General features: G+C 40.3%; 1 protein-coding gene across 2 annotated transcripts in view; it reads left to right on the top strand.

Annotated features, from left to right (window-relative positions):
• The window catches only part of brinp1 (bone morphogenetic protein/retinoic acid inducible neural-specific 1), a 417,096-nt gene that overhangs the window by 376,728 nt on the left and 12,716 nt on the right, over positions 1-27,652 (top strand). For both annotated transcript variants that reach the window (XM_059994295.1, XM_059994296.1), the window contains exons 6-7: positions 17,457-17,693; positions 22,024-22,246. In XM_059994295.1, the coding sequence (XP_059850278.1) occupies positions 17,457-17,693; positions 22,024-22,246 (460 nt within the window). The remainder of the gene's footprint in view (positions 1-17,456; positions 17,694-22,023; positions 22,247-27,652) is intronic.

The raw sequence follows: 27,652 nt of genomic DNA, 5'->3' as shown, positions 1-27,652 counted from the left end.
CCAGATGGTTATGGATCAAGAGATGTGACCCATAGACCAATGCTGCTGGGACACAAGCCAGGCTCTGACCAATGCTAGTTGAGTTGCCTGGATGAGAGTGTCTGATGTTGAAAGACCTGAAACACCTGATGAGCCCAGGTTATATGATTGATGATGTACCCCACTGCATCCTAAGAATTTTTATTTGGATAATTTGTCATCTCTTGCACATTGGTTGCTTGTCAATCTTTAAGTATATGTAGTTTTTTTCCACAAATTATATTGTATTTCTTTAGGTAGTATATGCCATTATATGGTACTTAAATTAACTTTGAAATGATGGTATTTGAAGCTAATACCTGATTAAGGATTTAACTATCCAGTGGCAGCTTTTTGACTACAGAGAGAAATTCAATAGCAAATTGACATTTCTGTGAGCCATTTTCTCTCAGATACGTGGCAATAACAACTATAAGATATATAATAAGTACTGCAAGATATGGAGTTTAGTTCCATGAGCACAGGGGACTCATGTTTTAGTTTCTCTGCAATTTTGAAAGGTAATTGAAAGGCAGCAAACTATATCATCATTTAAAATCCTGTTTGCCATATAATTATCGTCCTGAAGGAATTTTAAATTACAAAATAACAAAAAAGAAAGCAGCCAGGTTTGTTTCTTAATTAGAATCATCTATAGGAATGGGGGAAGGATAATATTTCCAAAAATAGATGATAGTTATTATTCTTTGAACTCTTTCAAATTTACTTCTATCTGGTAATTGTGGCGTGACTGCAGAATTGATGAAAGGTTATTTTAAAGGCCAACATCTAATTTGTTAATGTTGGGGCAATGGCAAAACAAGATTTAATAACACTGTTTTTCCATTCAATTAGCTAAGAGGCTCTCTGCTTGTGATGGATATTTCAATTAAAATGATGAAGTGAGGTTCAGATGTTTTCCACACTGACTGTATCAAAATGACCAAAAGAAGTCAGAATATTAATGCTGACCAAGGAGAGATAGTTGACTGCTTTGTAGACCATATGTATCATACTTCTGTCAACCCTGCTTTTACAAAGATTCACCATGTAAGAAAAATTGATTTAGATGTTTGTCTTTGATATCGAATGGCTCCTTGTACTTCCTTCTCAGTACCTTAGTAATTGTACACAGGTGTACCCCATTCCAGTCACTTGATGTGTTGTTCTGTTATCAGGCTCAGCACTTACATTTTCTGCTCCCAAAACATCTCATCGCCTTCCTTCCTTCATTCAGAAGGCTATTAAGTTTCCTCTTCTGAAACATTTCTTTAGTGAACTGGATAATTCATTTGCCACTACAGCCTACCATCTGCATGCTGATCATTCAGAATCTGCACATTTACCAGCTTGATCTTGGGGTACACCAATGCCTTTGAACAGAAAATCCTTAAAAATGTAATGGATTATGGCCCAGTCCATCACAGGTAAAGCCCTCCCCACCATTGACAACATCTACACGGAGCGCTGTAGAAGGAAGGTAGTACCCATCATCAAGGACCACCCCCCCCCTCACCCAGGCAATGCTTTCTTCTCACTGCTGCCATCAGGAAGAAGGTACAGGAGCCTCAGGACTCACGCCACCAAGTTCAGGAACAATTATTACCTCTCAGCAATTAGCCACTTGAACCAGTGGGGATAGCTTCACTCAACTTTATTCTCCCCATCACTGAACAGTTCCCACAACCTATAGTTTCACTTTCAAGGACTCTTCATCTCATGTTTTTGATATTTATTGCTTATTTATTATTTACTATTATTTATTTTTTTATTTCTTTTGTACTTGCACAGTTTGTTGTCTTTAGCACATCGGTTGTTTGTTAATCCTGATGGATGAGCCCTTTCATTGATTCCATTCTGAGTTCTAGGATTTATTGAGTATACCCGCAAGAAAAGGAATCTCAGGGCTGTATATGGTGGCATATATGTATTTTGATAATAACTGAACTTTGAACTTTGATCTGTATCCTTTGTGCCTTGGCAATTCAAATGTATTTCCTGATACCTCCGAAATATTGTGAAAGGTTATGTTGTCCCCAATCTCTCTGGTAATCGAAGCGCAGAAACAAATATCACTGTGATGATTGTATGCTCCAGTATCAATTGTTTGATGACAATAAAGTATAAGTAAGTAAGTAATTTGATACAGTTTGCAACCATCTTCTGGGTGAAAATGTTTTTGTTCACAACCCATTTCTTTCTCTTTACCCTAAGCCTATAAACTGTAGCTTTACGTACCTCAATTATTATCTTGAACCCCACAATAAAAATAATGTTCATTGGCCAAGAGGTACACTAGGCAACCTGTTTACTTGCCTTTGTCAGTTTGGTTTTATTCACATAATCCTTGATTTGGTTTTCTGTCTGCTGGCCATTACTCGTCTGTGAGATCTGACAGTGTCAACGTCTCCACTGAGAATGGTATATTCTATTTTTCTGTCCAATCTTCTAACTTCCTTTAAAATAACCTTGGGAACAATGTCTTCAGTTGTCCATGAAAAGTGGAATAAAAACTGCTGAAGTTGGAAACCTGGAAGAACCCCTGCAAAAATTGCTGAAAATACTCAGCACTAGTGGAAACAAACATTTCATTTTTCAGATCCATGACACTCCATCAGAACTGAGAAAGAAAAAAAAACACACATTAATTTGAGAAGGACTGGAATGGATGGAAGAAAGGATATTTCATTGATAGGATGAGGCTGGATGACACTATGACAAATAAGAGTCAGTTAAAATCAGATTATGCTTCTTTGACCAGCAATTTATACGCTATAATTTGAAATTCTATCTCCAAACCTATTGTAATCTCAGTTTGTTTAAACCTGCTACTAGCAAACTTACAGTCACATATATTAAAATTTCCTCTATTTGTGTCAGATTTTATAAGACTTTATTAGCATATTTGTGCGTGGTTAAGATGTCATAAAAATATGGTGGCTGTCCGTTATGTCTAAGGATGACAGGAGACCTGTATGGGAGAGTTTTTAAAGTGGAAAAGCCACTGTGCTGGGGCAGTTCCACTCTCTTGACCTCAGATGTCCGAGTCGAGTGGTATGAACAAGTGTCACAAAGTGAGGTCTTCCTCAGCTGCTCTGGATGACCATGATGTCTTCTCTGCCTTGTCTTGCCCTTCACTCCCCAGGGAGCATTGCACTATCACCATTCCTGGCCGATGGATCTCACTATAGATGTCATCCACCGGTCTGCCGGAACTGAATTTGCATCCTGGGACAGGCATGTCCCTACCTCACTGGGGTATAGGCTTCTAGCTACCCTTACCTGGTTTAGCCCACCTGTCAAAGCAGTGTAGAGGGTTGTGGCCACTGTCACATGCAAAGAATCTTCTTGGAGCCTCAGGTGAGAGTCGAGTGTCCAGTGGGGCCCAAAGGTGAGTGAGCTACTGTTATGGTCCGGTCTGGTGTCCGCATTCTGGGTCTTGATCCGGTCCGTGGACTCCGGACTCCAGGTCTTCTAGCCTTCCCTCCTTTCACCCTTAAGCCCAAATAGGATCATCTTGGCTTAAGGAGGCACACTTGATGCCTATCGGCTGGCAGGTGTATAAAAGGGGCCCTGGGACTGAGTCTAGTTGGGGTGTGTGGGGTTGTTCTGGTTATCCTGTTTTGACCTGGTCGTCCTGTTTATCCTGTTCTGACCTGTTCATCGTGTTTGCCCTGTTGGCCCAAGCTTGGAGTACCCACTGTTAATCAACTAGTTCTGTGAGTCAGTCTTGGAGTCACCCTGGACCAAGCTCCCTTCCTATTCCTTGCCTCTGTTGGGTAAGCAGGCTGGACTGCTGTTGCCAGGTGGGGGGACTCTGTCCTTTCCTACCCCTTGCTTCTGATGGGTTGTGCCCCGTGACTTGCCCAGGCCCCTGTGTTCCTGCCTGGGAGGCCAGGCCAGGCCCTGCCCAGGAGTTATGTGGCCTGCCCAGGGGGTTATCCTCCCAGTATTCCTTATCCCATAGACTCATCCACTAGCCTAGCCAAGATCCTGCCTTGCCATGAACTCCAGGATCCTGCCTTGCCTGAACTCCCTCTGAACCCCAGGATCACTTTGAATGCCATGTCCCTCACACACGCCACAGTCTCCCCATCTTGTTCTATCCTTTAGTTGTTTCTGTCCTACCCCTTGTACTTCAGTGCCTGGATCCTGCATTTGGGACCAGTTTCATGTCCCATTGTGACAGCTACTCTGCAAGCTCCTTCACCAGAGGTGCTCCCCCTCCCAAGACACCCATACGCCCACCCAAAAAATGTAAGCTGTTGATTATTAAGTGAGCTCTTCACTCTTGGTATATGACAAATATTCCACTTAATAGACAATTATGTACTTCTACTAAAGAATGATTGGAAGTAATAAATAATTCCTTTCTCTGAATCAAACACACAAACAGAAATTATGTTTCCTCTGAGAACATGACATAATGATGCGAAGAGTGATTAGTCTGATTAGGTGTGTTTTCACATTGGTTGGAACAATGAAAAGGGATCTCAGTGAAACATACAAAATATGAACAGGATTCAATGTTTGAAGTAAAATTATTATCAAGATTTTATATGTATAATATCTCACCATGTGCAAGCCTAAAGTTTTCTTACAGGCATTCACAGTAAATACAAAGTGAAAGAGAATAATAGTAGTAATAATAATAATAAATAAGCAATAAATATTGAGAACATGAGATGAAGAGTCTATTAAAGTGGATCCATAGGCTATGGGAACAGTTCAGTGTTGGGGCATGAAGTTATCCCCTCCAGTTCAAGAGAGCTGATGGTTGACTGTTCCTGAACCTGGTGATGTGGGTCCTTGGGCTTCTGTACTTCTTTCCTGATGGCAGTAGAGAGAAGAGAGCATGGGCTGGAGGGTGGGGATCTTATGTTGGATGCTTCTTTCCTGCACAGATCTCCATGAAGATGTACTTACTGGTGGGGAGGGCTTTTCTAGTGATGAACGAGACTGTACCCACTACCTTTTGCAGGCTTTCCCATTTAAGAGTGTATGTGTTTCCATGCCAGGTCATGATGTAACCAGTCAATATACTCTCCATCGCACACCTATAGCATCCATGGAAGTTGTTAAATATATTTTTGACAGATTAGATGCAAAAAGGATGTTTTCCATAAATGTTAGATTCTAGAACCAGGCGTTATAGTCTCATGATAAGACTGAGCTGAGGAGAAATTTCTTCACTCAGAGTTGTGAATCCAGGAAGCTGTGCACCACAGAAAGCTATGGAGGCAAAGTTTTTGAAGGAAGTGTGAAACTGGGTAATTTATCAATACCAAATGATGTCAAGAGAAAGGGGGAATATAGTATTGGGGATTAGCCATGATTGTAGTGAATGCCAGAAGAGGCTAGAAAGAAGAATGGACTACTCTTACTGATATTTTAAATTAATGTTATATTTTTATAAATTATATATATTATATATAAATTATATATATTATATATAAAATATAATATATATATATATATAATTTATGTGATATACATTATGTTACATTATTGTATTTTCTATTATACGTCAACTTATTTGGCACAGGAGAAGGATCAGTCTTGCTGTTGTGTATGATACGGCTGTTCATTGGTTAAATATATTGAGACAGCATCATGATCACTTCTGTGAGTCTTGAGTGATTCCTTACAACCTCCTCTATAACTTTTCCCTCCCTTCAACAACACCTATTCCTTAAAGTAACTGGCTTCTTCCCCTACGTCTTATTTTGATCTGGTTGGGATTTTGACTCCAGTCCAAAGGAGAATTGGAAATATTACTGAAGAGGAAAGGAAAGAAACCAAAGTTGACATCTCACCTGCCTGGTTCTGGAGTTCACATATTTGGAATGGCAAGGGTGCAATGGCAAATTCTACAAAGAACTGATTCATTTGTGCAATTTACTAACAATTACTGATCTAATTGAAATAACTTTTGTAACAGAGAAATGAAGAGAGATTTTGTGCCAAAAACAAATGATCAGGAATATTCCCCCTAAAGGGTAACAGAATCAAATGTTAAGCAGTTTGATAAGGCCCTTTAAAAGAATCAACTTAGGCAAGCTGGTCATATTCAGCCTCTTGCATATAACATTCCTCTTCAGAACAATCTCTTCAAGTAGGGCAGTTTAAGAGTGCTCAAAAAGGCAGTATTTGCTCAGTACCCCAACATTAAAGCAGCAAAAGGTAACAGCAGCATCCTTTAAGATTGAGTCCAATTTGAATCCTTTCCATCAACAGTTATTATGCTGAGAGCTTTACCTCCCTGCAGTGTGACAACCTACAGTAATAACAGCACTCGTATCCAATTAGAGCTGGAGAGTTTCGCTCACTGAGTATTGTCAGCTGAGTCCATGGAAATCGGACCTCCACATTATCAGTCCCTTAGGTACTTTCTCAGCATTTTTAGAAGATATAATCTTTCTTCAGATTATATGATCACCAAAAAGGAGAGAGATGCTGAGAAACTGGCGTAACTATCGATGATGTGGTTGGAAACTAAAATACTTTGCAGCATTTTATGCTTTTTAATGGGTGTTACGTTTCTGGCAATAAATCAATTCTAATAAAGTATGCCAGGGGTAAAATTAAATTAGAAATTTCTAACATCTAGCCATAGGTGACGTACACACACAAAAAAATATATTTTTCCCTGCAACACACATAAAATGCTGGGAGGAACTCGGCAGGCCAGGCAGTATCTATGAAAAATAGTACAGTCGACGTTTCAGGCTGAGACCCTTCGGCAGGACTCAGTCGACTACTTTTTCCATAAGTACTGCCTGGCCTGCTAAGTTCATCCAGTATTCTGTGTATGATGTTTGGATTTCTAGCATCTGCAGATTTTCTCATGTTAATGTTTTCCCCTGTTCTGGTATAGAAATTTACACAGTTAATAATCAACAACTTATTCAACTGATAAGCTTTCTAACTGATAGCTTATTGGAACTTCATCTAATTTTGTTTACCTAAATTTATCAGTCCTTTTTTATTTGGAAATCTTATTAATTGGCTGCAGTTTGTCTATGTAAATTTTGACAGGAGACAGAATTTATGACAAATTCATTGCTGAAATAAACCAAAAAAGCAAGCAGTTGACCTCACAAAGGTCAAAATGAATTACTAGGAATGTGATTCCGTCACACCAGATTGGCTGTGCAACCTTCAACCTTCTGCCCCTATCTGCACCACTTCACAATAAAGTTTACCGGTTGTGATTTTGAACAAATAAAGAATGCAACATTTTCATGGTTAAAAAATGTTTTGTTTTACTTTCACGTCATTTTGATTCTTATGCCATATAAAGAACTTGACAGGGAATTGTCTGTAACAGTGTAGTATTGATTGCTTAATAAGTGAAACAAGTGAACAATTGAACAGTTATCCTCCATTGCATCCCCACTAATCCTACAATTAAAACAAAATTATAACCAAACCCATTACACTCTATATTTGTCATACAGTAAGGATGTTAGATGCAATTATACTGATTGATTGATCAATCATGCAAATACATCATCCTTTATTCAAAAGTATCTTCATAATATTCGTGAAAAGAAAGCCCTTATATTAATACTGATAAGTCAAGCAGTTGTACCACTACAGCTGCCTTCGGAGAAGGGATATGGCAAGATCACAAACAAAGCTCGAAATAAGGAAGTATTATGACTGCATTACCCAATAAAGCACAAGATGGTTGAGGAGCAACACAGACCAATGCTGGAGGAACAAAGCAGCCCAGGCAGTATCTATGGGAAAGAGTAAACAGCATTTTGTGTGTGTTGCTTTGGATTTCCAGCACCTGCAGATTTTCTCACATTTGTGACAAATTGGTTGAGATATTTCTGTATTTGTGTCTTGTTCATTAATTAGGAATGTACAGGGATCATTTGACAAGTCCCTGTAAAGGGATATTGATGTCTGTGCACAGAAGGAAAATGACAGCAAACTATATTCCGAGTTCTTAGAGGTGGAACACACGCCAGCCTTAACACCTCAGTTAACACAAAATGAAGACCCTTGTGGCTTAGGCCTGATGCTGAGACATCTTGTTGTTTGATCAGTCGCAGGAAAATCATTGCATCAATTTTACATTATGTTCTAATTATGACAATTGTTACTTCTTCATCAACAAATAAACTCACCCTCTTCTGTGGCTGTTTGGAAAAATTGGTCAACCTTGACATATACATGTTTTTTTTTTAAATTTCTTATATATTATACTAACTAAATTGACCTGACCTGATCAACATTCTCCTTTACTTGCTTAATGAATTGAAACAATTGATCTTTGTCAGTTTTGTGTACTACCCTAAGTTTCTAGCAAGTGACTATTTTATCTGGGGTCAATGTTTCAGCTGCTAACCCCCAATTACTGATACTAACTTGATAGTTTTACAACACCTAGATTTATGACTCTTTTTCCCAAAAAAAAACTAATCAATTGCAATCTTCCAGTCCTCTTGGCCAATGTTTACAGAGGAATAAAATGTGCACCATTAGTTTTCCCCTTGTTTGCTTGAGCAACCAGGGGTGCAACTCATCTTAAGCTAGCCGAAGAGCTGAACAACTTCTTTGCTCACTTTGATCAGGACAATAAGGAACCAGTGATGAGGACCTTATCATCAGTTGGAGAAATTGCGCAGACACTGAATAAGCAAGGTGAGGCATGTACTCCATAATGTCAGTGCATGCCGAGCGGCAGGACCAGACGGCATACTCAGACGGGTCCTCAGGGACAGCGCCGACCAGCTGCTGGAAGTTCTGACAGGAACTCACTACCTCATTTTCTACCAGGCTATGGTTCCAGCATGCTTCATAGCAATCCCCAAGACATCAGCAGCAGCATGTCTTAATGACAACAGACATAGAAACATAGAAAATAGGTGCAGAAGTAGGCCATTCGGCCCTTCGAGCCTGCACCACCATTCAATATGATCATGGCAGATCATCCAACTCAGAACCCTGTACCTGCTTTCTCTCCATACCCCCGATCCCTTTAGCCACAAGGGCCATATCTAACTTCCAGACCAGTGGTTGCCAAGTGCTTGGAAAGATTCGTCATGTTCCACATCCAGTACGTAATCTTAGCAAGTGTGGGCCAGCACCAGTTTACTTACATGGCAAGTAGATCAACAGAAGATGCATATCTATCACCCTTCCTACTCTTTTAGAACACCTGGAGCAAAAGACACCTACATCAGAATGCTCTTCATTTGTTACAGCTCTTTCTTTAACACCAAGCTACTGAACAAGCTGATTGTCCAGCTGTAAAATCTAGCTCTTGGCACATCCATCTGGAATTGGATCTTGAGCTTTCGCACTAGTCATACACAGACAATGAAACTAGGCAAGTGCACATCAATCCACCCCCACCCAATCTTGAACAGTGGTGCCCCTGGGGCTATGTGCTGAGATCAGTTCTCTACTCTCTCTTCACCTTTGACTGCACTCCTGTTCTTGTTATGAACTCAATTATCAAATTTGCAGATGACACAATTGTGATTGAACTAATCACGAACACTAACAAATAGAGAGGAGGTACTGAAACTGTCCAATTGGTTCAGGAGCCCAAACCTAACACTCAACATCAAGAAGACAAAAGAAATGATAATTCTGTTTTGGAAAGCAAGGAGTCCTGTACAAGCCCCACTATTCATAAATGCTGAAGGGTCTCCAGTTTCATGTTTTTGAGGATGAACATCAACAAGGGGCTCTCCAGATCCATCAACACAACCTCGATAGCAGGGAAAACACAACAGTGATTATACTACCTGAGGTGCTAATGGAGAGCTAATCTGCCCCAAGAATTATCAATGTGAAATAGAGACCATACTGGCATACGGAATGACAGTGTGGTACTCTAGCAGTGGCAAGACAGAGGACAGAGCACTCCACCGGGTGATTGGGATGGGCCTGGACATCATTGTGGCTCAACTACTGCACCTGGAGATAACTTACAGTGCTTGCTGTTCGCAATATCATTAAAGACCCCATCCCATCCTGGACAATGTCTGTTCCATGTCTTAGCCAAGACAATAAGACTGAGAAATAGCTCCAGAGGATTGTTGTGCAGCTGAATAATGCTACACCCTGGCTTGTCGATGTTATGAAGTATTGAAGTCACTATTTGCATGTAAATATGGGAATTAAAATAATTAAATCTGAAATTAAATGAGATGATGTCACTTCCCTCCCAGGACTGCCAGCCAAGAAGAAATTCTCCTCTGTATACTGGCAAGGTTTCTGCCTGTCCCTTTTGTCCTTTTCTCTATCTTTTGTTTCTCTTTCCCGTTTAGTCTTTGACAATGTTTGATAATGTTCCAAAGCCACATCTCCCTGCTTAGCAAATGTCTGCAATTCCAAAATTCTTCCAACATTTTCTATTTTTAATGCAACCTATCTTTATCACTGTTTTTCTATTCAGAGCACTGTTAACCATTTAAGTAATTTCTATAAACAACACACACAAAATGCTGGTGGAACTCAGCAGGCCAGGCAGCATCTATAAGGAGAAGCACTGTCGATGTTTCGGGCCGAGACCCTTCGTCAGGACTAACCAAAAGGAAAGATAGTAAGAGATCTGAAAACAATGGGGGGGAGAGGGAAATGCGACATGATAGGAGAAGACCGGTGGGGGTAGGATGAAGGTAAGAGCTGGAAAGTGATACCGAGCTGAAGAAGGGAAAGGATCATGGGACGGGAGGCCTTGGGAGAAAGAAAGGGTGGGGGGGGGGAAGCACCAGAGGGAGATGGAGAACAGGCAAACAACTAAATATGTCAGGGATGGGGTAAGAAGGGGAGGAGGGCATTAACTGAAGTTAGAGAAGTCAATGTTCATGCCATCAGGTTGGAGGCTACCAAGCCGGTATATAAGATGTTGTTCCTCCAACCTGAGTTTGGATTCATTTTGACAGTAGAGGAGGCCATGGATAGACATATCAGAATGGGAATAGGACGTGGATTTAAAATATGTGGCCACTGGGAGATCCTGCTTTTTCTGGCGGACCGAGCGTAGGTGTTCAGCGAAACGGTCTCCCAGTCTGCGTCAGGTCTCACCAATATATAAAAGGCCACACCAGGAGCACTGGACGCAGTATACCACACCAACTGACTCATAGGTCAAGTGTCGCATCACTTGGAAGGACTGTCTGGGGCCCTGAATGGTGATGAGGGAGGAAGTGTAAGGGCAGGTGTAGCACTTGTTCCGCTTACAAGGATAAATGCCAGGAGGGAGATCGGTGGGAAGGTAATTTCAAATTCTAAAGTAATTTTTATAGTCTAGATGTATCCAATTCTATCTTCTATCTCATCCTATACTGTAATATACTCAGTATTCTCATTGTTTGTAAAGTTGGATGTATGTTTGGTGCCTCAGCTTTGCCTCTGATTCTACAGAATAAAATTAATTTTGGTTATTGATTAGTGCTGGTACTTTGTTGCATCTCAAATTGATTATATTGTGCTGTTCTTTACCACAGCTGCATGACTGAAAGTTAATTTAAGTTAAACCAAGTTGCATTTGCAACCATTTCTGGGTCAAATCTCACAAAAGGAACTCAGCCCTGGCACTTCCAATATAATTCCTGCACCAAGTTTGCATGGAATAATGTTATTCCTGGTTCGGTATTCCTTTGAATATTGCATTAGGATTGCTAGCACATTGTTCTTTGGGATCTCCTGTTGCAGACCTGTCCCAGGAAAACATATTCATTCATAATCCAGTGTCACCAACATCAGAGATTGGTCTGTTTGGTAGTTAAGTTCCCAAAATTGCCAGCTCCCCTGCCTCACCCTAGTTCAGGTTCAAATGACCTTAAATGTATGATGAAGATGGTTGCTGTAGCTATCTTTCAAGTGCCTTGGAGATTCCAGTCACACATGTTTAGCAAATACTTCATTGCCCACTTTTTACGTGTTAAGCAATTACATTACATTTGTTTTCATTTGCTTGCATGCTCCTGACTTGTTTTGCACTTTGTTGATATATTATTGTGATAATAACGTGTTAATATTTTGGATCGGAGAGTGGGGAATTTTTTGATTTGGACATTTTGCCCTCCTATCCGAGCTTAACTAAAACTACAAATGGCAGTCCAAAATCTCTTGGTAGGGCAACAGAGCATTCTTATGTGTTAGTTAATTTTTTATTGTTACATACACTGAGTGGCCAATTTATTCGGTATAGCTGTACACCTCCTCTTTAATGCAAATATCTAATTAGCCAATCATGTGGCAGGAACTCAGTGCATAAAAGCATGCAGACGTGGTCAAGATGTTCAGTTGTTATTCAGACTAAATATCAGAATGGGGAAGAAGTGTGATCTAAGTGACTTTGATCATTGAACAATTGTTGGTGCTAGACAGAGTGGTTTGAGTATCTCAGAAGCTGCTGATCTCCCGAGATTTTGCACACAGCAGTCTCTAGGGTTTACAGACAATGGTGTGAAAAACAAAAGAACATCCAGTTAGCTGCGGTTCTTGTTAATAACAGTGGTCAGAGGAGAATGGCCAGACTGGTTCAGGAAGATGTCGGCAACTCAAATTCCAACATCTTTCAAGACAGGACTGCCTCACGTTTGGTCCTTGGTCTGTTGGCATTGAGTTGTTGCTCTAAAGTTAGTCCATTGTACTTATTGGTATTTATCATTCATCTCAGGTCACCGCTGATATCCAATTGCTGAAAACAGCTTTTCCCTAGCCTGGCAGCAGTAAAGGAGTTAAGTCCACAAGATATAAGAGCAAAATTAGGTCATTCATCCCATTGAATCTGCACCACCATTCAACCATGGCTGATTCTCTTTCAAAACCCTTACATCCCTTACTAATCAAAAACCTGTTAATCTCTGCCTTAAATTAGACCCAGTGACCTGCCTTCTACTGCCCTCCATGGCAATGAAGTCCATAGATTCACCATCCACTAACAAGCAAAATTCCTTCTCTTCTTGGTTTTATATCCCTTTATACTGAGGCTGTGCATTTGGATCCAAGACACTATTAATAATGGAAATGTCCCTTCCATGTCCACTCCCTCTAGACCTTACAGCATCTGGTAGGTTTCAGTGAGAACCTCTCTCATCCAAGGGTCAAGAGTGATGGAAAATGTATTTTAATTTTTCCTTGTTTTAGCTTTATCTATTTTTTTTATGCTGACTGTGAATCTCAAAGAAAATAAGTACTCAGTATTGCGCTTCTGCCTAGGCAAAATATTTCTTTCTTTCTTTTCTTTATCAATCTTTTTATTAGTTAAATAAAAAAGTACATATATATAAACAAGAGGAGAATTATCACGAATATCTATATCAATAACAGTTCAAATAAAACAAAAAATAAACGTTATCAAGATCAAACATAGTATTAATCTAACAGTATGTAATAAAGACAAAGATAATTGATTCTCCTCTTATCCATAAAAAGAAAAAAAAATAAAGAAACTAAGTATATCTTATTCCCACCTCCCTGCTATATTACCTCTTAGAAGAATTGGTAATTGATGTTATATGCAGAAAGGAGAAGTAGTCTCCAAAGGAAAATGCATATACTGGTACCAGCCTGAGAGTGATCACTTTGTTGTGATCTCAGCTGCGAGCACTACTGTTGATTGCAAGCACAAGGGAAAAGATGCAACCATTTGTAATGTTTCTCCAGACAACTGTTTTCCCTCAGGTTTATCTTCCTGACTCTCACTGAAGTTTGTTCTCCAGTGAGCACTTTACTCTTGATGGGCCAAGAGCTCCCTTGGGAAGAGGCAAGATGGCCTCTTCCCAGAGAGGATTACAGCTTGGTGATCTGCGACAGGAACCAGTTTGTACTTTACCCTCTGCATGCCCTTTCCCATCCAAGAATGCTGACGATTACAATCTCACTGTCGTAACACTTCTCAACTCTTTGATCACATGCTCACCCAGGCTCACTACCACAGCCACGTGCTCTTACTGGAGTTGGTCTCCTTGATCTTTCAGTCCAGGTGAAGTGTCTCGACCCAAATCGCCGACTGTCTACTTCTCTTCACTGATGCTGCCTGTTTGGCTAAGTTTTGGATGTTAAGGCCAAACAAACGCATTGTTACCCTTTCGGAGATAGGCTGACTGGCTTAAAAAGATAACAAGTTGCATTTGTAATGGTCTTTGTGGCCTGAAGCTTTCCAAAATAGTAATATTATTTTGGCACTGATATGCTGTATATGAATGAATAGTAGAGCAACTGACCAAAATATTGATCATATATCTTTTAGTTATAAACACAAAGGATTCTGCAGATGCTGAAAATCTACACCAACGCACACAAACTGGAAGAGGAATACAGCAGGTTAGGTAGCACCTATGGCGAGGAATACATTGTCAATGTTCAAGCTGAGATCTTTCTTCAAGATCCAGGCTGAAATGCCGATTACGTATTCCTCTCCATAGATACTGCTTGACCTGTTAAATTACTCCTATCTTTTTCTTTGTGCATGTGCTGTTTTAACTATAAAGTTCTCCAAATCAATTAGCAAGATCAGAATTGGGTAAAGGATGACTAAAACAAAGTGTTGACACAAGTAGATTCTTAATTTGAATGGGTCAGTCACCTACCAATTGACATCAGTAACAGCATGACATCCCTGAGCTAGACATGTCAAACTCTTGTCTATGTTAATTTTTTCTGACAGATTCTGATAGTGTATCCAATGTGAACACTCTTCTTTGTGAGTATTAATTGGGTCTAGTTCTGGCAATGGATATTAACTCCAAACATCATCCTGCTTTTTGCTTTTTGTATCTGTTGGAGTTGTCAGTCAGTTCCTGCTCTTTATTATATCATGGGACATTTAGAAAGCTTAACCTTACAGCTACGTGTTCTCATACTTCTGCAATATCTTCTTGAAAGGTTTTAGCTGCTATATCTAACTTGTCCTCTAGATAAGTCCAGGTAATCAGTGGTTTCAACTAACCCATTCCATTTCACCATCACCCTCTCTGCAGAGACACAGTTCCCTTGCACAAGCCAAAGAGCTTACCTGAACTATCCTTGAAGTAAATTTATCATATTGATTCAATTATTTCAGACTTAAAACACAGGAATAGACCACGTGACAGAGCCCGCATATTGGAAGATAGACAGCAAATGAAAGAGTCAAACAATCCATTTGCTACGCTGGCGGTGGAAGATTGCGACATTTGCAGGCTGCCCCAGCACATCCTCATACTGTATTGGTAGCCAACGCAAACAATGCATTTCACTGTACATTTTGCTGTTTGATATATATGTTGCAAATAAAGCTAATTATTAATCCATTTGTAAAATAAATGGCATATCAGAGAAAGCACAAAAATAGAATTCCAAGTATGTTCTGATTTTGGAGAGTGTTGATTTGCGATAAAGCTTGAAATTCTTATCAAGCTAGCAGAATTATCTAATCTATTTGCTGCTGAGGAGCATTCTCTCAAACTTTTCTTTGTGTGACAGTGCATCTCATGGCTATGGAAAGAAGAACAATAACTAGAAATTAAACTTGCATTTTACTGCAAAAATACAGGTAAAAAGGTGAAATAGCTGTAGAATACTGGAAAACAATTGGAAGCTGGGCAGCTGGGAGGATAGGAACAAGAGAATCTGCAGACAGTGGAATCTGGAGGAGAAAAAGAAGAACAAACTAATGGATAAATCCAGTGGGCAAGACAACAACTGCAGAGGAAAACAAATGGTTAACATATCAGTTAAGGACCACACATTACAACTCTGAATGCAGAGTCAATGCACTGCTTACTAAAAATACTGTCATAGCAAATGTACAACTGATTCTATAATGATTTCTGAACCAGTGATTGACTTCTGGTAGACCGACATAAAACACTGGCCACTAAGGTTCAGCCATAGCTGGAGTACTGTATCTATTTCTAGTTGTGATTGCATTGGAGAGGGTGTAAAGGAGATTTGGTGCAGTGTTGCCTGGAATGGAGCATTTTAGTTATGCGGTAGACTGGATATGCTGGATTTGTTTTCCTCGGACTGGAGTCAGCTCCAGGTTAACTGATAAAAGCATACAAAATTATAAGAAGCCAAAATGGTGTAGATAAAATGTTTTTTTCCATAACATTTATATTTAAAGTCCAATGGCACAGGGTAACAAGTGATAGATTTTCAGGGATACAAGGGAGTATTTTCACCATTGGTGGTTGGAAACAGGCAAACCCTTCTTGAGTTTGAGTAGGGGCAGGTACATTCACAATATTTGAATATTTACCTAGATGAGCATTTCAATTGCCAAATGCAGAGAAAGCTATGGACCAAGTGCTGGTAATGGGATTAACACTGGTAAGTACTGCAAGGACAAGATGAGCAAAAGTGCCTTGCTTCTATACTCCATGACTCCGTGTACATGTGGATTTAAATCATAGTTCTCACATTCATCAATGTTTTATCAAAGCCTTGCACACTTGGCCTCATCTAATCAACAATACTCTCTTTGTTGTTTCAACCTTCCCCACCCTCTCTGCCCCTTAGAACGATTGTCTTCTCTCTCTCAGTCTCTCTCAGTTCCATCAGAGTGTTTTCAACCTGAAACATTAATTCTACTTTTTCTTTCCACAGATGCTGCTTAATTGCTAAATGTCTTTAGTTCTCACATTACCAGAGCTTAGGGTTCTATCTGAACCCTAACTCCACTGCTATGTCATTATTTTTATATAGAATAAGTAGGATATAATCCTACAAAGATCGGCTGTGAAAATAAGAGTAATTGACCAAGTTGCAAAAGCAGAATTACAGAATAAAAAATAGAAACTGTTGTAAAAACTCAGACTATTAGGAACATCTTTAGAAAGAGAAGTGGAGCTAATCTTCCATCAGTATTGACAAATTGCCAAGGATGCGTGTAGCCCAGGTTCAGCAGTATCTACACCTTCTTCTGCCAGTTAGTTCAACAAAGACTGCTTGGCACTATTGCAGCTCCTTGGATGAACTACCAAAAAGTTATAGCCTGCCTTTCCGAGAGTCCATGGCACCATAAATCTTGCAACAAATTTTTATCATGCATCGAGCCAATGTGTACACCTCCCACGCCTGTAAGTTTTTAATTGGGTACCTCGCTTGAACTAACTTGAAGTGATGCATTAAATTTGCCGGGCTGTTAGTCATCCTAACAACAGTGCACATTGACAGTAACCTGCCTATTGCAAGGTATGAATTAAAACTGGACCAGTATCCCTAGCTACCATGAGATTCAAATGTATATAAATGAGCACTCCATTACTAAACTTCAGCAAGCTTGATATAATCTTTATTTCCTCAATTTTTTTTTTAAATTTTCTGAGCTATATTGCCTTAATAAACCCTGGTGTTATACTATCTGAGGTATTGTTTTCAGCTTGACAGGGACTATGTTTTGTATTCCAGTGACAGTAACAGCATTAAATAAAAAATCAATAACACCTTATCCTTTGTTTTCTGCTTTTGTGTAGGTCTCCAGGTTGTTCTTCCTGAATACCTAAGGGAGAAGTTTGTGCAGTCAGCCTTAAGTTACATCATGTGCAATGCGGAGGGGGAGTACATCTGTAAGAACAGTCAGTGTGCTTGTCAATGTGCAGCAGAATTCCCGCAGTGTAACTGTCCCATCACCGACATCCAGATCATGGAAAATACATTGGCCGGTCTTACTGAAGCTTGGAATAATGCCTATAAGGATTTTGAAATGTCAGGTAAGCCAGACAAGTACCTGATATTAAAATTACCTTATTAACATGATGGGTTGCTTGGTTAATGGATAGCATTCACTCAAAAATTCTTGTCATTCTCACAATTTTTTCTGTATTTACTGTTTACTTTTTGCCTTTTATTCTCACATGTTTAAATGTTTCCCATGCAAAATGTTAACCAAACTGACACGCATGAATCTGCTCCAATAAAGGCACCTTTCCACAACAAAAAATCCTTGGCAAGTGACGGAGCCTCTCTGATGACCACCATGATTGATTTTTCCCCCTCTGTTTCCTGTTTCAATGAGGTATCGGCTCCAGAATTTAATTCACCAATTGGATAAAGTTTGTTGCTCCAGCCGGACTTGCTATAATTTCCTTCCTGAGCCTCAGCTGACTGGGTATGGGATAGCAGTTAAAATCCCGCACTTGGCCTCAACATTCCAATTAAGAAGCAAGCTGATTTTGGCCAAATTTCCTGCCTTAGTCTGGTTATCACTCAGTGACCTCAGTAAGAAAGAGTATATGTGCAGGAATTAATATGTTACCCTCTGTCCTATGCCCTTCCCATGGTAGAATCAAAAAATGATTACATGGCTTCAGCACCTTCCTATATGCAGAGATTTATAATCCTTCATGAGCCATCACGATAAGGTAGGCAAGATGAGAAAAGACACGGAACAGAGTAATAGCCCTCATTTCATTTCCATCCTGCTTAAGGCTGTTGTAAATCATGTCATCAGCAATAATAATTTACTGGCTTACCACACCAATGAAACTATACCATTAACTGACTCTAAAGAAATACCATTACTGATTATGCTGAAGTGACTGAGGTGTAGTATCCCGTCAAATTGTAAATTGTTCAACTCTTCACATCCTGATAATGTTATTTAAGCTCCTGCTGACAACTTAACTGAAACCAGAGAGTTGTGAAGAGCTTGTCTGATTCATAATCCTCCAGATCCCTTTGTGCGAGTCAGTTTTTGAAAAACCTGGAAATCCAGAAATTATGAGGAGATAAATTCCAGTATTTTGTTGTATCCACTGAATATCTGTATTCTCTCATTGTAATGGAGCATATATTCTCTCGTTCCGTAATTCTCCTCCCCATTCCCAAACCAATGTCGGTCCTCAGCTTCCTCTACTGCCTGTCTGAGGCCCAACTGCAAACTCGAGGAACGGTATCTCATATTCTGCCTGAGTAACCTACAACTAGGTGGCATGAGCATTGAATTCTCAAGCTTCCAGTCATCTACTCGCACCAGTCCCTGCCCTCTCTCCACCTGATTTACCCATTTCCACCTCCAACCTGCCAGGCCCCCATCACCTAGTTGCTTTCACCTCTTTCAGCCATTCCAGCTGTCCGTCACCCATGCACTCCTCCACTGGTTCCCTTTCCCTACTGTCCTTATCTGCCTTCCCCACCTCCCTCTCTTGATTCCATACTCCACTTTCCTCTATTAGATTCCATCCTTGACAGCCCTTTGTTGCCTCCACCTTTTAACCTTCAGCCTCTGACACTACTTCCATTCTGTGCTCTTCCATCTGCCTATCACTCCTGCTCAGCTGGATTCAGCTATCACTTTTATTTATTAAGATACAGTGCAGAATAGGCCCTTCAGGCACTTTGTGCCTTGCCACCCAGCAATCCCCTCGTTTAATCCTAGCCTAGTCACAGGGCAATTTATAATGACCGATTAACCTACCAATCAGAATGTCTTGGGACTGCTGGAGGGAGCTGAAGCATCCAGAGGAAATCCATGCGGACGTGGGGAGGATGTACAAACTCTTTACAGGTAGTGGAGGGAATTGAACTGCCTGTACTGTAAAGCATTATGCCAACCACTACGCCACCGTGCTGCCCTAAGCCTGACACCTTTTGTTCCACCCCTTCCCTCCATCTTTTTTATACCACCTATCCCGATGAAGGGTCCCACCCTGAAAAACGACTATCCAATTCCCTCCATAGCTGTTGCCTGACAGGCTGAGTTCCCACAGCTTTGTGTGTATTGCTTGACATTCCAGTATCTGCAGCCTCTCGTTTCTGTAGCGCCTTGCTCTTGGATGTCCTTTTTGTGTATATGGTATAAAATATATTCACGTATTTTAACCTCATGTAACACTTTATGCCTAAAACAAAGCCCTCAACAAGTGACGGAACTTCTTTAATTAAACGGCCATCCAGGCACACACTGGGTTGCAGCATTGAGTGCTGCTGCCTTGTATTTCTAGTGACCAGGACTTAATCCAGACCTTGCATGCCTTCTGCATGGACTCCACATTTTGTGTGTCTCCACTTGGTGCTTCAGTTTTGTCCCACATTCCAAAAGCAGGCAAACTGATAGAATACAGAGCATAGAGATCTACAGCTCATTGCAGGCCCTTTGGTACACTGTGTTGTGCCAACTCTAGAAACTGCCTAGAATTTCCCCAGCGCATAGCCCTCTACTTTTCTAAGCTCCATGTATCTATCTACGAGGCTCTTAAAAGACCCCATTATATCCACTTCCACCACCGCCACCAGCAGTGCATTCCACACAAACACTGCACTGTGTGAAAAATTAACCTGCCATCCCCTCAGTGCCTACGTCCAAGCACTAATAGGTTAAATTGACCCCTGTGACCTACTGTTCCATGCTGATAAATAGCAAAAGAATCAAAGAGGTCTTGATAGGATGTGAGAGTGAAGATGTTGCAGAGCTGCAGGAAAATAGGAGTGGTGGAATGAGACTATTGAGTTTGAACTGCTGGGAGCAAACCTGGACAATGGACAGAAGGGCGCCTTCTGTGAAACAATCAGTCAACACCTCACCACATGTCCTCACGACCGATGTTTTTCAATACCTGTAGTGTCACAGAGCTTACCATCATTTTGCTGCCTTCTCCTGCTTAAGATTTTTTGTTGGAGTGAAAACGGTATCACAAACAGAAGAAAATGGAGGACCATGCATGACTTCAGGATATATGAGTGCTTTACACTCAAGTCAGTAGCCTTGAAGGAACATTCACTCCTGAAGTTCAAGAATGCCCTGTTCTCTTAACAGAATTCTGTATTTGTAGGAATGAGACCACACCGGTTAACTGTTAGTAACGTATTAGTGCAGGGATGTGCGTTGGCCAAGAAGTTTTAAAGTATTGAATTGGTGGGACCTCTTGTGTCCACCCAAGAGTAGTGACACAGAGTCACCAGTTTAATATCCATCTGAAATATGGAACTTGCAATAGTCCAGTGCTCACCTGCATATCCCGTCTTTAGCGCCAAGCTTATCATACCCTTGCTTCAGAAACAGGGATCTTTTCCTGTGTAAGTAGAACAGCTGGTGAAGATGCTACAGCTCCTGTGGCCTGGGTTCGATCATGATCTCTCGCACCACCATGTGTGGACTAGACAGTGTCTTCCAGAGTCCAACCCCTGGCCTTTCCACCCTTGGGTGAAAATGTCCTTCTTCAGATCTGAGATTTCAAACCTCAGACCATTTACCCTTATTCCTCCCTCCATTTCAATGTTAGAATTTAGCGCCATACAATAGTAGCACCCTCCCGCGTCTAGTTAGCTTCACTTATGATATCAGACACTCTCTGTTTGGAGTTTGTACTATGTCTTTGTAACATTGTGAGCATCCTTGAGGCATTCTGGTTTCATACTACATTTCGAAGGCATGCAAGTTGATAGCGTAATTGACAGCTTTAAATTGTCCTCAGTGTTTAGTTGCGGAGTAAAATAACTGAACATAGAACACCACAGCACAGTGTAGGCCCTTCAGCCTGCATTGGTGTGCCAACATTTTACTCAACTATAAAATCAATCTCACCCTTCCCTTCTTCAAAGCCTTCCAATTTAAGAGTTTCTTAAGTGCCCCTAATGCACTTTACTCTACCACCATCCCTGATAGGACATTCCACAACAACACCACTCTGTGTAAAAAACTTGCCTTTGACACTTCTACCCACCCCCCCCCCCATTCTTTCCTCCAATCACCTGAAAACAATGCCCCCTCATATTAGCCATTTCCACCCTGGAAAAAAGCCTCTGTCTATCCCACTTATCACCTGTGCCTTTTATCATCCTATACACCTCTGTCATCGGGTCTCATCCTCATTCAATCCAAAGAGATAAGCCCGAGCTTGCTCAGCCTATCCTCAGAAGACATGCTCTGTAATCCAGGCAGCATCCTCGTATATTTCCTCTGCACTCGCTCTAAAGCATGGGATTAGTGTAGGATTGGAGCGACTGGGTGCTTGATGGCTCAATGGACAGAAAGGATCGTTCCGTTGTTGTTTGAAGCTATGACTGCCCTGTCTAACACCAACCTGTCACCCATCCTTGCAGTTGAATTCAAGAACTTCTTGAAGCGTTTGCCCACCACCCACTTCCTGATGATGGGGACTGTTCACCAGTACTGGGGAAATGACTGGGATCTCCAAGCACGCTACAAGATGCTCCTGAGCAGTGTGGAGATGTTGAAGCTGAAGATCCAGCGCACAGCCCGCAAGCTTTTCAGTCTCAGTATCCGTTGTCGGCACAATCCCAACCACCAGATGCCTCGAGAAAGGTAAGTGGAGACCAATCATCTGCTGGGGGCTGTAAGAGGTTTAGTCATGAGAGAGTCATCACTGTTTCCACTACACGGTAGTTCAAGATTTAGAATTCACCATAATTAAAAGCACCACAAAGTCTACTCACCAGCAGGCTTGAAGTTATGTCTCCTAACTTCCTCCCAGTTTTTCCCGCGTTATCTGCACTGTCCGTCAAGTGGAAGTTCAGAATAATTTCCATTTGTGGAACAATATGTGCTTTGCATTGTGGATCTTCTGCTCATATTACAGCCTGAGTAAGGGACAATCAAAGACATGAACTAGCATTATAAAATACGTTAAAATTTATTCCTTCAGAAATACAATGTCCTGTAAAGATTTGCAACAAATAGGCTTGGGGATTAGCAAACCATTGACAAATGGGGTTTCATTATTTGTTTTTGGAGTTCTACATAGTCCAGGCCGATAAATCAAATTTTCAACCAAATAGCCTTTTTTTCTGAGGTGATCATTTTTCATCTCACTCCAGGGAATGAATAAAGAGGAGAAAATCAAATAAGTAAATACTCTAAGTAGAAGGAAGTAGATGAAGTGTGGGAGGCAAGGGGCGAAAAAGAAATACTTCTACCGTCAGTAAGTAATGCAACCTCTTTGGCAATTGAATATAAATAATTGGTATAAGAATTTGAAAAATGAAGAGCAAAAATGCCAGTTATTTGCAGTAAATTGATGGGTACTTTTTTATTTTACCTACTCTTCTATTCACAATGAGAAATATATTACACTTAGTGATTCCTAAGAGGAAATAGCTACGCTTTCTGTACTGTATTGAATACCTTTTATCATCTAAAGCACCTGCATTAGATCACCTCTCAATCTGAATCTAAAATATGACAGGATTTTCTCTCTCAATCTCTACTTAACAACCCCCTCTTGAGAGGTTGTGGATACATATGCAAACATGTCAAAAAAGTAGAAGATCACGAGTGAGACTGATGACCCACTGGAATAAATAAACACATATGACTCAATGCATGGTACTGCAGGTGCATGAAATCTGGAATTTATATAAAGACAAATGCTAGAAGTACACTTGCGTCAGGTCTGTGGAGAGAGAAGCAAAGCTGATGGTACAAGAAGTGTTGGAAACACTTTTTTAATGTTACAGAGCAAAAGGAGCGGTGGACAGAGAGAATAGAAGTGGTGGTCTGTAATAGGCTAGTAATCGGTAATTGGTCTATTATTGTCATTTGTACCCGTCAACCATCAGGCTCTCGAACCGAAGGGGATATCTTCATTCAACTTCAATTATGGATCTATTGAGTATGCCCACAAGAAAATGAATCTCAGGGTTATAGATTGTGACATATATGTACTTTAATAATAAATTTACTTTGAAGTTTGAGATATAATGAAAAGTTTTTGTTTTCCTGTCATCCAGATAGATCATTCTATATATCAAAATAATACAAAAACAGAATGAAGCATAAAGCGTTACAGAGAAAGTGTAGTGATGATTTATTTATTTCTTTATTGGGATACCGTGTGAACTAAGCCCTCAGAGCACTTTGAGCCATGCCGCCCAGCAATCTCCTGATTTAATCTGAGCCTAATCACAGGACAGTTTACAATGGTGAATTAACCTACCGACCAGTATGTCACTGGACTGTGCAAGGAAACTGGAGCACTCGTTGGAAACCCATACGGTCATGAGAATAATATACAAAGTTCTTACAGGCAGCGGCAGGAATTGAACCTAGCTCGCTTGTACTGTACAGCATTGTGCTGACCATTACGCTGACGTGCCATCCCAGATAATGTGACAAATGAAAGGTAGACAAATAAAGTGCAAAGATTGAGAGAAGATAGACTGGAGGATCAAGAATCCATCCTTATCATCTAAGAGAATTGAAAAGATGAGAAACGTAACAGTACAATGCTTTCTGAGAGATAGTAGTGAAGGAATGCTTGGGGGAGAGGGAGCTGTAAACAGGAAAAGGCTAAAGAACTTTGAAGTTCTGGAATGGATGAGAAAAAAGCAAGAACATTCCTAGAGTTCTGGCTTCTGGCTTCTTCTCACTTCCTTTCTAGTCCTGATGAAGAGTCTCAGCCCAAGACATCAACTGTTGATTCCTCTCCATTGATGCTGCCTGACCTACTGAGTTCACCCAGCAATTCGTGTTTGTGTTTTTAGGGTTCAGTTGTTTCCTGCTTTATTTGTCTCCATCTGTTTACGCTTCATCCAGACATACCTTCGTCATGTATTATAACCCAGCACCAGCTTCCACCCTGCCAGAAACCTGACGTTTAGTACTCTTCCCTTCTAGCCAACCCTCCTGCCTTTCTATGTAACTTAGTCCTTGATCCTGTCTTGTTCTGATGAATGGTCAATGATCTAATATCCCAGTACTTTTTTTTTATCTCAATACTTACTATTAGAAGAAATAGTCACATTTATGGTAACTTAATTATCAGGTTTCAGAAACTAAGAACCTTCAAGCGGGAGCAGAGAAACTTGGCTAATTGGTGTGTTTGGTGGGAATGGTAAGCAAAGTCACTAACACCCTTCATGGTAACCATTAAGCATTTTAAATGTGCCTATTTCCATCCACATATATCATCAATGTGTTTGATGTGCCCCTTGACAGCAGTGCAAATAAATTCCTGTTCATGCCCTCTGACTACAGGTATAAGAAATGAAAAGGAAATGGATTGAATAGAAATAATTTAAATACGACAACTTTATTAAGAAAGGGAGAGTATTCAATCAAATTCACGTTAATAGCCTTACACAACTAATGCATGCTGCATTCACATGACTGATTGATCCTGTTAAAGCACAAGTAAGAAAAGTGAAGAAAATCACTAGCTAACCTTTTATCTTCTGTTAACATGATCTCAGCCCATTGGAGAGGAAAAAGTGCCTTAGTGATTCAGGAGTGTCAATCTAATTTACAGTTGGCAATATAAAATTTCTGCAAAGAACCATAATACCATAAACTAAAGTCATATTTTATTTACCCATCCACACCCTGATAGGCTAGGATTGGCCAGGACCCATATAATATTTTGCCTGGTGGAAGCACTGCATGTTGCCTGGATCTTGCAATTTATTGTATATTTGCCACAATGTGCTTTCTTATCCACCCAATCTCAAAGACAGTGTGACAAATGATTAAGTCTCATATCTGGTGTCAGCTGTCAAGGAGATTAAATGATGGTGTTACTGCATGTGGTAAAAATATCGGCCATGATTTTATAGACGGGGTGAATCAGGCATGGAGGGCTGAAAGACCTGCTTTTGTTTTCATTTCTTATGTAATTATGTTTAACATATTGATTGACTGTGTTTTAATTTTGGACTTAAGTTACAAAGAAAATACATCCGCTGCACAGGATTGGACTCAGTACAAGGACAGTTTCCCTATTTACTTCAATGTAGTGAACTGGCAAAAGTGGAGAGGCAGGAATGGGGGAAATGGATTATTTAAGATTATGCTTCATTGTTTGTATTTGTTTACATGTAAAGCTATGTTTAAAGAATTGTTGCTGCTCAACTTTTGAATAAGTGTAGCCATGTTAGCAGTATTTTGAAGTTTTTGAATGTTTCTTTGAATGCTGAGAAACATTCCATTGTTATGAAGCTTTGACAAGTGGCTAAGCAGATTTGGCAATGGATGTGATGTGAGTGGCTTAGTTGTCAGCACTGTTTTTTTTCATCTATTTGTATGATGGTGATGCTAGTTCTTACTCCCATCCCCGTTAACTTTATGTCATAAGAGGCCCTGTTACCACGCTAGTCATGTTGCCATTAATGCAGCCAACCTTCTGCACAGAAGATCAGGAGATACTTCTTTTTCAAGTCACAGGAGGGTGCAAAGTCTAGCCCAGTAACTTGAATATAAAACAGACTGAGATTTTATTCCATTCATGTAGGAACTCCACTAAATCGTTGCATCCCTGGATCTGTATTATAAGTTCTTTTACTTTCTTTGTTCTTTTTCACTTATTGCCCTCAGCAAATGCAGGTCCAACAATCCCAGTTTAAGATTTTCATTCCTCCTGGTCTCAGTAACAATCTGGTGAGGAGATGATGGTGTGGGATTAGTTCCAGGATTTCGTAAGTCTGTGCAAGATAGTCCTTCCTCTTAACATTTTAAGCTGATGCCCACTTGTTCTAGAATCCCCTCTCACAGGAAGTAGTTCATTTCTTCCCATGCCGTTAAGTACTTTAGTTATCTTAGACTTGCTGTTTGATCTTGTATGCTCGAGGGAATAGTGATCCAGTCCCGGAAACATTTAGCCCTTTCAGCTTCTCTGTTATTTTGGTGAGTCCACATCTGGAACATGGTACCAGACATTTCTCATATAAGGATGGCATTAATACTTCCCCTTATAATTTTCCACCACCATTGAAAAAGTGGCTTTGCAAGTGAAAAAATAATGGCCCAGTGATCAGGACTGAATGTAGAATAATAGAGGGTGCTTATCACCATTCTACGCATGAATTGATATTCAGGGTAGCACGGTAGCATTGTGATTAGTGCAAATTTTTCCAAATACCTTCAACCCAGGTTCAACTCCCGCCTCTGCCTGGATGGAGTGTGTACGTTTCCCCGTGATGATGTACTTTCCGCCCACATTCCAAAGAGGTTGGTAGCTTAGTTGGCCATTGTCAATTGTCCTGTGATTAGGCTAGGATTAAATTGGGAGATTGCTGGGTGGCATAGCTTGAAGGGCCGGAAAAGCGGAAGAGCCTCCTCCACACTCTATATCAATAAATAAGTAGATATGTGCATATGTGCTCACACCAACTGATTTAATCCATCTCTGGGTGCAAGACCATTTGATTCACTTGAGAGCACAAATGTGTGTGTGTGTGTGTGTGCGTGTTCAAGCATGCCAGAAATTCCTAAATCAACAATTGTAATTCACTGGACTTGTTGATGAAAAATAACTAATAATCCTTTACCAGCCAAAGTAGGGTAGTCTTGGTGAATGACTCAGTGACGCTATTAGGTCTGGTTAGGGATCCACACCTGAAGCATTAGTTGGACTCTTTTTTTTATTAATAGCTTTAAGTTAGGAGACAAAGAATTTTACACCTCATGCATATGAAAGATGTAAGTAAGAAAGTCAATTCAATTCAATTTAATTTGATGTCAGTTTTATGCTATATAACATGTTATGTTGCATGGATAAATATTAATTGTTGTTCAAAAAGAAATGAGTATGACATATGGACAAGTTTGAGTATGGTATTTATTGTCCACCCTTGAAGCTAAATTCCTGTAATTGGTAATTTCATGGAGTGGTACAAGACAGAAACAGGCCATCTGGCCCACCCAAGTCCAAGCTGACCACCAAGCGCTCAATTATATCATTTGTTTTGTTCCAAACTCATCCCCTTTAACTCCTACTAG

Source organism: Hypanus sabinus, chromosome 18, assembly GCF_030144855.1.
Source record: "Hypanus sabinus isolate sHypSab1 chromosome 18, sHypSab1.hap1, whole genome shotgun sequence".
In the NCBI taxonomy this organism is placed as follows: Eukaryota; Metazoa; Chordata; class Chondrichthyes; order Myliobatiformes; family Dasyatidae; genus Hypanus; species Hypanus sabinus.
Note: the sequence above shows the minus strand (reverse complement) of the source record. Positions and strands in the feature narration are given on the sequence as shown.